The 14,287-nt window shown below is 51.1% G+C and overlaps 1 protein-coding gene across 1 annotated transcript; it reads right to left on the bottom strand.

Annotated features, from left to right (window-relative positions):
- Nucleotides 1-3,698: 3,698 nt before the first annotated feature.
- Nucleotides 3,699-4,670, bottom strand: LOC142821129 (olfactory receptor 10A7-like). The gene has a single exon (XM_075911928.1). It carries the CDS (start codon nucleotides 4,668-4,670, stop codon nucleotides 3,699-3,701), a length of 972 nt encoding a protein of 323 aa, XP_075768043.1.
- Nucleotides 4,671-14,287: the final 9,617 nt, after the last annotated feature.

The following is a 14,287-nucleotide window of genomic DNA, read 5'->3' as shown; positions in this document are numbered from 1 at the left end:
TATTATGCTAGCTGGCTGTGCAGAGCTGGCATGATATACTGAGGGAGCATACAAAAACACATACAACCAAACTTTTATCATCACTGACAGAGCAGGACAGCTGTCAGGATGTCACACCAGTGAATCCTGAACTTACTGCATCACTGTCCTGACCGATTACATTGTGCATGATCCCACTAAGTCTGTGTGATACCAGCTATGTCATAGTTGTGTTTATTTACTAGCATGTCAAGTTCTTCCTGCTTATTCATACTTTTTAGCATTTGCATACAGGCATCTATGGTACTTACCTGCGAGTTTTGGTCACCTTCCCCCATCAAACCTAGTTTAGAATTCTCCTCGCTAGGTGAATCTCTAGGACAGCATCTCCCACTCCTTCCTCTGGTCTAGGGGCAGTGGAAATTCCTGCCACTGACTGAGCAGGTCCATTGTTGGACTCTTACATGTCTTAGTGCTCCTGTATGTTCTATGGCACAACAGGCCTGTGCTGTGTTGCTGTGCAGCTGGATGAGCGCTCTTGCTACTGACCCACAGTCTAGTGCAGGGGTGGCCAACCCGCGACTCGTGAAGAGAAAAATTGCAGGTCCTGATGGAACCAGAACAGAAACCAAAACCGATCAGCTCAGCCGCTCTCACGACCCGCACCATTCCGCTTGTGGGCCCAGCACCAGCATCATATTCTGCACGTACTAGCAGTCGGTTGCTGAGTGCAGGCAGTGGCAGCGGTTCTGGATGTGGTGGTGATGCCAGGGCCAGTGGTGGCTCCGGGACCTGGGCATAAGATTAGTGGGGGAGGAGAGGTGACTGGCTCTGGGGAAAGGGAGGGGAGGGAAGGGAGGTTGGGGGGCAGGGTGTGCATGGCGTGCTGGCTACTCAGCTCATGCACCTCAGCGCCTGATGGAAGAGGCATGACTGTAGCCGTGGTGGTGGCTCCAGGACCTGAGAATTAGGTTGGAGAGGGGGATTGGTATAGAGGAGGGCTGATGTCTGGATCTGGGGTGTTGGGATTGAATATGGAATGTGTGTGCCTGGCTCTGGGGAAGGGAAAGGGGAATGGATTGGAGGGTGTGTGCCTGACTCTGGGAAGGGGAGGGGGAATTGGGTTAGAGCAGGAGACTGCCTGGGGGAAGGAAGGGGAAGGGAAGAGCAACCAGTGCACTTCCTGAGACCCTAGATCCACAGGTACTGGCCCCAGCTATCTCCCCCCACCCATGAGTACCCTGCCCCAGGACCCTGTCCCCTGACCCCACCAGCACAGTTGAGGCCATGTTAGTGAGGCTTGGGGGGTTTGGAAGGGTTGGTTTTTTGGATCTCACTTGTGTGGCCCCGACTGACTTTTCTGTGAGTCAATGACCCCTGACACAAACAGGTTCCCTGCCCTTCTCATAAATAAAGACAATGCTGAAACATTTTCTGTTTGACATAATATTTTATTTAAAAATGAATCCTGGCCAACAAGCCCCCAATTGGGGCCAAGCCTCCATCTCACTGCAGTATCATAATGCTCTTGCACGGCTCTCCACCCCAAACCTGAGCCTATCATACCCTGGAACTCCCTGTCCTGAACTTCTCACATCCCCAAACTCCTGCACCCTGACATCCCCAGTCTTCTGCCATGACACTCCTGCACCATCTACACACCACAAATCTGTGTCCTGAGCATGTCGTACTTCCAGCCTCCCTGTCCTGAGCCCCTCATGCACCCCAGCCCAAACTCCTGCACCCTCACAGCTACAAGCCTGCAGTTTTCACACAACCCCAACCCACCCCCTGACCTCAAAACTTTGCAGCCTGGGGCCCCTTGAGCCAGCATCCTCTTCTCTCCTTCCTCCTGCATCCAGATTCCCTCCTGGAGCTTGCACCCCTCACCCCTTCCCAGTGCATTTTTTGTGATGTTCAGTAGCAGTGGTGAGGGTGTTGTACCAATAAAAGCAAGCAGGATCTCATGAGGGGGATAAGGCAAAAAGCCACATTTATTGTAAAAATAATAATAAAGAATAAAGAAAAGATAGAAGCAAACAACGTTGTTTAACTACTTATTCCTATCACTACTTAACCCTTATACACACACACACACACACACACACACACACACACTCATTCATTCATCCATTCATTCAAGGTCTGTGTATTTGTTATAGTTACCAGCCTGCAAGTTGCTTGTGACAGAATACTGGCCAGGTACTCTATACACAAGTGATGGGAGTGGGGAGCGAAGTCCTGATCAGATGCGCATCTGAAGCTCCTGGTGGGCTGGCAGCAGAACCTTGGACTCTGACTCCATAGTCTTTTAGTCCAGTTCTTATAGGAATTTCTTCTTATGCCAGTCTATGGGAATTGCTGCATCATGCTGATGTCCAGGGTGGCTGCCAGGTGCTGGTCAGTGATCTCATCGGGTGGACCTCCAGTACTTGGTTTTCTCCACTTGACACCTTTTGGTTGCACTGGCACCTGACGCCTTCTTCAGCCCTTTGTTGCTGCATTCTCAGGCTGGCACCTCTCAAAACCATTCATTCATCGCCAAGCACTCTCTCTCTCTTACATACATTCCCCAATTAATGTTTCCCATACAGTATTTTGTATAATAATAACTTTACATATACAAGAGTTGTAGTTACAAAAAGTCACAAGTTTCTGGGTGGCATTTCTTAAAACATTCTCTGAGTGCTGAGTCAGTTACTATTATAGTTATAGCAATGGCCTTAGTCAATTACAGGGCTTGGCTCCCAGAGCAGAGATAGTGGCTTGGCAATGCATTGTCACAATGTATCGCTTCAACGTCAATTTCAAGCAGCCCCTTGCAAAAGCTTGAGCCTGGGACACAGAGAGGGGAGCTGTTTCTGGCTACATAGTAATAAATCTAAACATTTAACAATCTTAAAAAAAAATCTAAACACTTCTCAAGCTTGATAACACTAAATCTAAACACTTTAACAGGAATAAATCTAAACACTTATATCCTTCTTCTACTTAACAAACTTATACTACTTAGACTTTTGGTTGTGGGGAACAAATTATAGGGAGTCACTTCCACTTGGGGGAATCAAATATGTTATCCCTACATACTCATGAAGAGCTTGGGCAAAGCTGTTGAGATCTCCCTCCTCCCCCACCCTGCCAAAAAAAGGCCCCGAGGAAAAGTTGTTAACCAAAAAACAAACAAACAAACAAAAAGAGCAGCCATGCTCTGGGATGGATGTACCATTGTCTATTTTCCCCCAGCATGGTGGTGGTTTGTTTTTTTCTCAACAACTTTCTCCCAGCTCTTCACTCTGTGTCCACTGCTATTGCGGCTCTTCGTCTGGAATGGGCTGGACACCCCTGCTCACTGTCTTCTTGGACAGGTCACATGCACCCTGCTGGGTTGGCTCTCGGCACAGAGCTGGCCCAAGGCACAGAGCATGTGACCCACTCCTGCACCTCTCTCTCAGCTCAGTCTCTCCAGCTCTCTTCATTTGGCATAGCCACCAGTTCACATCCCCTGCAGCCCGTTGGTACGTCCCTGGTGGCATTGTCCATTGGTCCTAAATATCACAGAGAAAGGCTTTGGAAAAGGTCCCTGCACCCCCGTTGCTCCCAGGCCTGTGACTCTGCAAGTGCAGGGAAAGAAGGTCAGAGATACGAGTGGAAATTGAACCTTCTATTTGGTAGGCTTTGATTCTGGTCCTACCCCGGCCCATGTTGCAGCTATTCCATTTTCACCTAAGCAAACCAATGGGCCAGTATCTTGGAACCCTTAATTTCCTGGAAGCTTTGCACAGGGCCTCCTGGACCTCCCTGTTTCTCAGGGCATAGATGAGTGGATTGACCAGGGGCGTCAGGACGGTGTAGGAGACTGAGAGAACTTTCTTGAAGTGGCTCAGGCGGTCAGTGGTTGGGAACATGTAGACAATCAGGACAGTTCCATAGTAAACACTCACCACAATGAGGTGGGAGGAGCAGGTGGAAAAGGCCTTTTGCTTCCCAGTGGTGGAGTGGATTCTGAGGATGGTGCTAATGATGCAGATGTAGGACACCGAGGTAAGCAGGAAGGGGACCAGTGAGAAAATCAAGCACATTGAGAACGCCAATGTGTCCATCAGCAGAGGGTCATTGCAGGAGAGTTTCACAAGGGGAATAAAGTCACAAAAGAAATGGTCAATAGTGTTGGGGCCACAGAAGGTTAACTGGGATATTGACACTGTGCTTATACTACAAACAAGGAAGCCACCTATCCATGATCCCCCGGCAAGCTGGAGGCAAGACCTGCCACTCATCCGGGCTGTGTAGTGCAGGGGGTTGCATATGGCTAGATACCGGTCGTAGGACATCACCGATAGGAGGAGGCATTCTGTAGCCACCAGAGCACCAAAGAAATAATGTTGTGTGAGACACCCAGTGAAGGAAATTGTCCAGTCCCCAGCGAGGAGCCCAGCCAGGAGCCGGGGCAGGAGGGTGGAGCTGTAGCAGATCTCCAAGCAGGACAAGTTGCCCAGGAAGAAGTACATGGGGGTGTGAAGGTGCCGATAGGCCACAACCAACACAACAATGAGGCCGTTCCCAGCCATGGTCACCAGGTAGATCACAAGGAAGAGCAGGAAGAGAGGAACCTGCAGGCCAGGAAGCTCCCCGAATCCCAGGAGGATGAATTCAGTGAGGGACGTTTCGTTTCCTTGTTCCTGGCTTGCCATGGGGTGTGTCTGTGGGAGAGAAACAGGGTCACTGTGAGCAATAACTAACATTCATTGCAATATGGCAGCTTTTCTTCATTGCCTCCCTCTGCTGGCCTGTGCACAACAGCCAAGTGGGGGTAGCCATCAATTGGCCCCGGGAAAGAGTCGATACCTGAGCAGAGCGCAGGTTAAAGAGACTGTGTCTCTGCGCTCTTGGGGAGCATCTCAAGAGTTGTCACCAGGCACTCAAACCCGGCAGTGCTGGGCTTGGACAGGGAGTACAGACACCCAGAGAGATGCGACAGACACTGGGTCAGACCGTCATGCCCATCACTGCCTAGTGGCTAAAAGCCGAATGAGGGAGGGGCCATTCCACTGAGGAGCTGGGCCAGGAGGGGATATTTGACAGGAAGCTCCAGCAGAGAAACCAACCAAGCAAGAGGACCTGGGACCTGTAAGGGCCGGTGTGAGGGGCTTCCCTTTGCCCTGGCCCTGGTTCTGCTCCTTGAGGCAGAAAGCAGCAGGGCACAGTCTGAAGTGACTTGTGTTGGGGCCAGTGTCCAAGCAGGTGGATTCCTAAGCCCTGCGTGCCCTTGGGGTGCATCTCTGTGGGCCGACAGAGTTTCCCTCTTCCCCAACTGCAGCGCTACACACAGCATACCCCTTCCTGTAACCCCCCAGCTGCGCACACCAATGGGCTCCCTCATCCCTCTGCTCTGTCCCCAGCTCCAGTGCGGCAGAGACCTGCCTGGGTGCCTGGTTCTCATTCCCCTATTCCCAGTGCCCCATTCCCCTATTACCACCCCCTTTCTCACTCCCCCCTTCCCCGGCCCAGACACACCTGCCATGCACACCCTAATCACACCTGCCAGACGGCACATTCCATTCTGGTGAAGCCATGAGTCAGGGTCTGTGTCCCACCCCGGTGGTCCCCCTTGGCAGTGGCAAGCAGGGAGGCAGTATGGATCAGGGGCTTAGCATTTCTCTGGTACCCGCCAACATCTCTTGCCCCTGCCATCTGGCTGCTGGGCCTGGCTCCAAGATACAGACATGGGCAATCGAGCAGTGCGCGCTCACACATCCCTCCCCACCAGGCCCTGTCGCACTGTGAGCCCTGTCCCGGGTCTGCCTCATGGGTCTGCAGGCCCCGCCTTCTGGGGGGAAACATGGCGCCACGTCACTTTACCTTTTGTCCCACTCAAGTCTCAGGGGGGTGGGTGCGAGTGTCTCAAAACTTAAACCTCCAAGAATCTCTCAGGCCCACAAACTGGCCCATACATGAAGGGGGGTGGGGGAGTGTTAAAACCCACTGTGAACTAGGCAGGAAATGGCAGCTCCCTGTGCTCCTGCCCTTTGACATTTGCAGCCAGCTCTAGGGTGCTGGTATATTGGAGAGAGGCCAGTGGAGGGACCCCAAAATTATCAGGGGGCTGGAGCCTCCACCTCCTGCCAGCCCTGGCTGTGGATGGACCCTGCCCTGGGCCAGAGCAGCCGCTGTCCCTGCTCCTGACCCCCTATGTCTTGCCCCCCCTTGCCGGTTCAGGGGGCTGCTGTATGTCCGCTGTCATGGGTGGGATCTCCCCACAACCCCACTGTTGGTGCTGACCTCCCCCTCCCCCACACCCTGCCCCGGCTGCATTCCCCACAAGGGTAAACAATCCAACTGGTTAAAAATGGAGAACAAAGCCATAAACCTGAAGGTTAGTCCATGAGATTGGGGAAAAGGCCATTTCTGCCAGGCCGGCTCCCGTCAACATCTCCTGCCTGAGGCAGCAGCAAATGTCAGCTCTGCCCCATCCTCCCCCTGTCTCCATGGCCCTGCAAGGGCCGGCAAGCAGGGAAGGACACTCCCTGTGACACAGGGAGGGGTGCGGGAAGCAGACCCGGTGTGCGCAAGGCTGCCTTGGGCGCAGGATGTGAGTTGGGAAACTAACACAGCAGGGCACAGACTAGCCAAGCAGTTCTTGGACTGCACTGAAGACAATTGTTTCATCTCAGAAGCTAATGGGGGGAAGCTGTTCTAGGTTTGATTTTAACAAATAGGGAGGAGCTGGTTGAGAATTTGAAAGTGGAAGGCAGCTTGGGTGCAAGTGATCACGCAATCACAGAGTTCGTGGTTCCAAGGAATGGGAGAACAGAGAACAGCAAAAGAGAGACAATGGATTTCAGGAAGGCGGATTTTGGTAAGCTCAGAGAGCTGGTAAGTAAGGTCCCATGGGAAACAAGACTAATGGGAAAAGCAATTGACGAGAGTTGGCAGTTTTTCAAAGGGACATTATTAAGGACCTAAAAGCAAGCTCTTCAGCTGTATAGCAAATGTAGAAAGTCTGGCAAAAGACCTCCTGTGCTTAACCAGGAGAGCTTGCATGATCTAAAAATCAAGAAGAAGTCATATAAAAAGTGGAAACTATGACAAATGACGAAGGATGAATACAAGCGGTTTTCAAGTACCAAAAAGGGTGTCACAAGGAGGAAGGAGAAAAACTTGTTCTCCTTGGCTGCTGACCATAGGGGAAGAAGCAATGGACTTAAACTGCAGCAAGGAAAGTTTAGGTTGGACATTTGGAAAAACTTCTTACCTGTCAGGGTGGTGAAACACTGGAATAAGTTGCCCAGGGAGGTTGTGGAATCTTGGCCAGAGACGTATCAGGGAAGGTCTATGGTACCTGAGGGCAGGGGACTGGACTCAACGACCTTCCGAGGTGCCTTCCAGTTCTCGTGTTCTGTGTTTCTATTATTCCTGTCCCAGCTTTGCCCGGAGCTCTCTCTGGGACTCACCCGGCCCATTAGCAAGGCTCTGTCACTGCCTCAGACCAGGGCCTAGTGTCAGCGTGGGAGTGGTACCACGCAAACATTGATTTCACATCGTTATCTGCCCAAATACCTCCAGAGACTGGTCCCCCCCGAGCACCGGGTGCCTTTCTGCCAAGCTGGGCTGGTAGCAATGCATGGGGTGGGGAAGGAGAGACACGTTTCAGATACCAGGGTGACGGGAGCAAGGGAAATTGTGAGCTGAAAGCTCTTCGCTGATCTGAAATCCTGTCCTTTAGGGTAGCGGGGCTGTGAGAAACCAGCGCCCAGTGCCCCATGAATCCTCCCCCCCTCCCCCACTAGTGTCCTACCAAACCCACGTTGCTTCCCAGCCCTGCAGCGGGAGCAGGGAGGAAGGGGCTGATTTACCTCCAAGGCAGGTCAGGCAGCAACCGGATCCCGGCTCCCACCTCCGCACGCAGCGTCTCAGGGCCAGAGGCAGGTTCCTCCGCCCATCTGCTCTGCCCGGCGCGTTCCCCTGCGCCCCAGGCTCGGTCAATGGAACGTCAGAGCCCAGAGCAGCGACCGAGGCTCCTTCGCCCTGTCCGGTTATGCGCCCCACGCCTCAGCCTTGAGCCAATTGTGGAAAATCTTCTCGGTGCGCTGTATAGCCTGCTGCGGGCAGGGGCCGCCTCCCCAGGTGCCAGTCCCACGGGGAACATCACCAGCAAGGAAAGTTGGTGTTTGGTCTGTTTCTAGATGACACCGGCAGATGCAAACTTCTAGTCTCAGAGGCAAAATCCCAGGGAGGGGAGAAACTTTGAGCCTTAAAGCCAATCTCTCTGTGGCGGGCAACGTCTGCGCTGGCTCTCAAGAACTAACACACGGATTCCAGGAACACGCTGTGTGGCTGAGTTTGTCAGAGCTGCCTCAGTGGTTTAGGCACAAAGTTCTCATCCAATTCCCTTAAGCGGGTTTGACAATCTCAGCATGGTTGGCTGAGCTTGCCCCGTCTGGAAACAAACCTCCTGTTGCCCTTGGAAAGGAACAGCCAGGTCCCTGTCCTGTCCGCGTCTGTAACAGCTCAGTTCAGGTGTCATTATAGTGAACATCTAAGTGACTGGGGAGCCTGGATCCCATTTTCAAAGGGGCTTCATCGCCAGGGCTGAGCAGTCTCTGCCTCGCTGAAATTCAACCGACTCCTTTCGAGATTCACTGAAGTGTGTGTGAAAATGTCCCCCACAGTCTCTGATACTGAGCCGGGAAGGGACAGGAAACGTCTGGGCTACATCACCCACATTCAGCCACTAAAGGCAGATTAGAACGGGGTATAAATGGTCATTAGAGCCCGTCACCAGAGGTGGCGAATGGAGCCACGTTCGACACAGCAGCGCTTTGACAGGCCGGCTGGTTGCTCGCTAGTGACTGTGCTGCTCTGGGGTCCCTGCACCTCACTGGAGGTCAGTGATGTCCCCAGGTGGTTTCTGTCCCTGCTCTGTGCTCTTGGTTCCAAGACCCCCAAGGGGCTGTGACCGGGTAGGACTTGGCTGTGACAGTGTCAGTGTCCATGAGTCACTTTGAAGTCAAGTGGCAACTCGGCAGCTGAATGGTTAATTGTCCCGGGCTGAGGAATGAAACTCGCTTCCCATGATCTGTAGGAAAGGGGAGTTTTTCCTGCCACACCTCAGCACCACACCCAAGCGAGGCCTGCGGTCAGGAGTCTGCCTAAGAAGTGAGAAGAGAAACTTGTGGACCTGGCCCTGTTCGCCCAGCTCTGACAAAGCCTCTTGCAGGGAAGCTGGATCCACCACACCAAGTCTGCAGCTCCTGTTCCATCACCCTGGTATTGGCCACTGGGCTGTACGCCAGGGAACTAACTCCCAAAGAATTTTTTGCACTTGAACTAGGGGCTATCAAATGACATTAATAGGCAGCAGGTTTAAAACAAGCAAAGAGAAGTTTTTCTGCATGCAAGGCACAGTCAACTTGTGGAACTCCTTGCCAGAGGATGGTGTGAAGCTCAGGACTTTAACAGGGTTGAAAAAAAGAGCTACATAAATTCATGGAGGATTGGTCCATCATTGGCTATTATACAGAATAGGCAGGGATGTTGTCTCTAGCCTCTATTGTCAGGGACTAGACATGGATGACCTCATTCCATGAAGTGTAACAGTTAACTTGACCTAAGGACTTAGTTCAAGTTAATGTTTCACTGCCGTGTGTAATCGTGGGTAGTTAATTCGGACTAGGGGGATTGAAAAATGACGACCAGATGGGAAGATGCAAATCAAGCCTGGGATATTTAAATCCCGGGCTTCATTTGCAACTTCGAATGCCTACATTAGCCTTCCTAGTTCAAACTAGGAGGCTAGTGTAGACATACCCTTGCAGAAGAAAGCTCTGAAAGGCCATTATAGCCATAGGGCTTTCTTGTGCAAGAAAACCCCTGCTGTGCAACCACACTGCCTTCTTGCACAAGAAAACTTACACTTGTAAGAAAAGAGCATAGCTCTTGTGCAAGAGGTCGTCTTTTACGAAGCCGTAGTGTAAATCTTCTTGCACAACAGTGGGTGGGCAGTGTGGACACTGCAGAAGAACGGCTCTTCTTTTGCAAGAACCCACCAGTTTCGACATAGCTTAAAGTGTGGGAAGAGAGGGCTTCTGGCGCAAGAGCTACACTCTGTTCTAACAAGTGTAAGAGCTCTTGTGCAAGAGAGCTGTGTGGACGCGTGGCAGTGGTTTCTTGCGTGAGAAATCCCTATGGCTAAAATGGCCACGAGAGCTTTCTTGCACAAGTGAGCATCCACACTGCCAAGGATGTTCTTCCTCAAAAGCACATGGCAGTGTGGACGTGTTCTTGTGCAAGAACCCACCAGTGTAGACATAGCCTGGGAATGGCTGGGGACAGCTGGCCCAGGGATGGAGCAGCAGAGCCAGGTCAGACTCACACCTGCCCTGGTCCCACAGCCCTCCTCACAGCAGCTGGCAATTACAGCAGTGGCTCCATGGTTTGAGGTGCTGCCCCTCGGCTACAGACACTGATGCCACAGCTCCCTGGTATTGATCAATGGGAGCTGCAGGAGCGGAGTCCGCAGGCAAGGACAGCGTGTGGCGACTCCCTGCTCTGCCTCTCAGGGGCTGCAGGGACTTGCCAGCCACGTCCAGGAGCAGCAGTTACTTTTGGTCACGTGTCCATCTTGCCCCCAGAGTGTTGCCTGCAGAGGCTAATGGGGCCAGGGGCGTGGTTAACAGGGCTCAGGGGCCTGGCTAATGGGGGTCAAAGAGAACATGTAAAACATTCTCTGGGTGCACAGCCTAATGAGATGTGCTGCGCATGCCTGTGACGGGAAGCAGTGGGGCATGAAAGAGCAGGGCTGGGTCCTAGAGAGAGCCGAATGCTCTGCCTGCAGCACAGTCTGAGGGAAGGGGGTGGAAGAGCAAGTCAGGCCTAGGGGCACCAGTTTAACAATCCCACCTAGGGCACCATGGATCCTAAGGACGCCCTGAGAGCACACACACGCCATGGATGCTCTTGCACAAAAGCACATGGCAGTGAGGGTGTGTTTGGAGCAAGTGTAGACACAGCCTGAGAGTGGCTGGGGAGCCCTCACCAGCTGGCCCCTGCTCTAGGAGGCAGGATAAGGGGCCCCCTGACGTTATGGAGGGGTGCTGGGCTGTGCAAGGGCTGGAGCATTCACACAGAGAGCACAGGGCCTGGAGCTTGATCTTCACCCACCCTGGCCCCACAGTGCTCCTGAGAGCAGCTGCTACGTACTGCAGTGGCCTCACGGTTTGATGTGCTGCCCCTCATCTACAGACAGTTCCCTGGTATTGGTCAATGGGAGGGGCAGGTGCGGTGTCTGCAGGCAAGGACGGCATGTGGACACCCCCTGCTCTGCCTCGCAGGGGCTGCAGGGACATGCCAGCCACACCCAGGAGCAGCAGTTACCACGGGGATAATGACTCCAGACGTGGCAGGTTCGGCATTTTAGAGCTCACTGCTCCAAGAATCACATTTAAACAACCCAGAGAAATGAAAGTGATGTCTGCACAGCCCAGTCAAACCCAAACTAACCCACTTTGCAAGCAGTGAAAGTGGTAACCTCCCATCTCCCCTCCCCCCCCCCCCCGCGTACATGATGGGACCAGAGACGAGAGGGAAGGGCAGTGTCTGTGTGTGTGTCTGTGTGTGTGTGAGAGAGAGAGAAAATGACAGAGACACACAGACTGTGAGCGTGGCAGAGATTTGCATTGCCAAGCTCCCTCCATCCCCTTCTCCTGAACCCACACAGAGAGGGGGGAGGAGGGACACCCTGACATCAGCTCCTTTCCTCTTCCCCCTCCCACACCTGCCCAGCAAGCAGGAGGCTCCCAAGGGAGCGCTCCAAGGCAGAGGGCAGGAGCAGCATGACAGTGGGTGGAAGAGCAATGTTAGTGCCAGCACTTGACAGCTTCCTGGCCAAACCAGTCGGGATCCCCTGCCAGAGGCTCCAAGATCTACTGGTAGATCCCGATGGACTGGTTGGTCAGCACTGATTTAAGGGAACTGTGTTTCTGGCTCCTGGGTCCCAGCAAAGTCCTGCAGAAGCTTTTTGCTCCCCAGTTTGGACAATCTAAATATCAGACTGACAGTCTGGGGGACTGTCTGCCCCCTTCTTCGCCATTTGCCCCAGCAGAGCAATCCCAGCCTGGCCCACTGGGACCCCATTCAGCGTGTCCTGAAGTTTGTATCCTCTGATGTCTTCACACTTTTCATGACTGCCCAGCGCCAGCCTTTCCCCCGCTGACTGGTTTTGTCTCCAGAGCTTTGGAGCTAACAATGCCCCGTGGGACTTGCACAGAGGCACTTGCATTCCACGTGCCTTGGCTAATTGTCTCTTTTGCTTCCCCGATGCAGAAAAATAGTTCAGTTCCTAATTAAACACCAGTTTACATGTTGGGAGAGTCTTGTCCCAGGCTGCTCCACTGTCCTCGCACCAACCCCTTCTTCATAGAACTCTAGCACTGGAAGGGACCTCGAGAGGTCATCTGAGTCCAGTCCCCTGCTCTCACAGCAGGACCCAGTACATTCTAGACAGTCCCTGACACGTGTCTATCTAACCTGCTCCTAAATATCTCCAGAGATGGGGATTCCACAGCCTCCCTAGGCAACTCATTCCAGTGTTTAACCAACCTGACAATTAAGACATTTTTACTAATGTCCAACCTAAACCTTCCTTGCTGCAGTTTAAGCCCATTGCTTCTTGTCCTGTCATCAGAGGCCAAGGAGAACAATTTGTCTCAGTGCAGTGCAGAACGGAAGAATGACTTCTTGTGTCTTGCTCACAACACTCATGTTCATGTATCCCAGAATCATGTTTGCCATGTCACACTGCTGGCTCATATTTGGCTTGTGGTCCATTACTTTTGGGTCATTTTCTTTTCAGTATGTGTGAAACTGATTGTTGTTTCTCAAAACAGTAAAACTTGAAGCAATGCATTTCAGGGGTGAAACTGATCTAAGAAGAGTTTTAGGAGTTTTTTTTAACTTTTGCTTTCACAAAGGTAAATTAATTTTTTTTCAACCTCAAATATTTTTTTCACTTTCAAGGTCACTGAACACCTTCATTCACACAGGTACCCTGATACACACTCATTTGCTACAACTCCTACAGTTTGTGTGTTTAAGAATGCAATCCATAGAAGTGCTTGCAAAATGGATAACGAATTGGTGACTGTTGAAGGGAAATATTTTCCAGTGTGTTTTCAGAACAGCCTTCCAAACTTTGATGGGGAAAAAATAATTTAAGAAAATAAAAAAGTGAGAAATTTTAAAAAAATTAATCAAATTACAGTGTGGGATTTCCAAAGATTCCTATGGGATTTGAGCATCTGAATTCCATGGGAGGTTTGTACCTAACTTCTTTAGTTGTTTTTGAAAATGTGATCCATAAAGAAGATGACCATTTTTCTGTTCAATTTGTTTACATAGCTGAACAAGTCCTAGGAAACTTTTTCCATTTGTAATTTCCCACTGGTATTGGCAGAGCCCAGATGAAATCATCCCACTTTAAAAAACGTATTTATAGAACGGATGCAGGCAAAGTTTATTTCCAAGATGGGCAGAGGCAACATGATAGGTAGAGCAACAAAGACTGACAGAGAGTAATTTGGAAAATAAGAGAGGCATTTACTTAATTTGTGATTACAGCATCTGAATCACAGCCAGTCTGAAAAGGTGAGATCTGTATAACTATGCAGACCTATTCCTACGCTTTGATGTTCCATGGCTCACAATTTCATGGACAAGAAGGGACCGTTTTGATCTCTAGGCTGAAATCCTGTGTAACACTTCACTGGAAAAAAACTCCTACAGCAGAACTTTTAGAAAAAAATCCACTTTTAATTTAAAAGCAGTCCATCACGAGGAATCTATCACAATCCTCTGTAAATTGTTAATTATCTTCAATGTTAAAACGTGCATCTTATGTCTAGTGTGAATTTGTCTTGTTTCAACCACCATTCAGCGGGGCATTTTTGAATGTCTCTGTTAGAAGAGCCAATTTACTCCTGATGTAGGTGCTACGAACGAGCAACCAAGACATTTCTGAAATGTGTCTGTGGGACACGGAATGGATTGAGTTCCTTGAGTCTGTCACTAGAAGGCACACGTAAGTAGTAGTTTTTTGGCTGTGTTGATGTTGTTGCTCAATGAAAGAGATATAGAAAAAGAATTTAGCAAGGAATACAGAAAGGTGGAGGAAAAAATGTAGCAGTGAAGTTCAATCCAAACAGAACTATGTAAGACTTCGCGGAACCTCAAGTTAGACACACTGAAACAAGAGGTAAGGTGCATGTTTTAAAGAGTGAGAGCTGTTACCAGTTGGGTTAGGGTTCAGGTTGGG

The sequence above is a fragment of the Pelodiscus sinensis genome, chromosome 30 (assembly GCF_049634645.1).
Source record: "Pelodiscus sinensis isolate JC-2024 chromosome 30, ASM4963464v1, whole genome shotgun sequence".
NCBI classification, from domain to species: domain Eukaryota; kingdom Metazoa; phylum Chordata; order Testudines; family Trionychidae; genus Pelodiscus; species Pelodiscus sinensis.
This window is presented reverse-complemented; position numbering and strand designations above follow the sequence as displayed.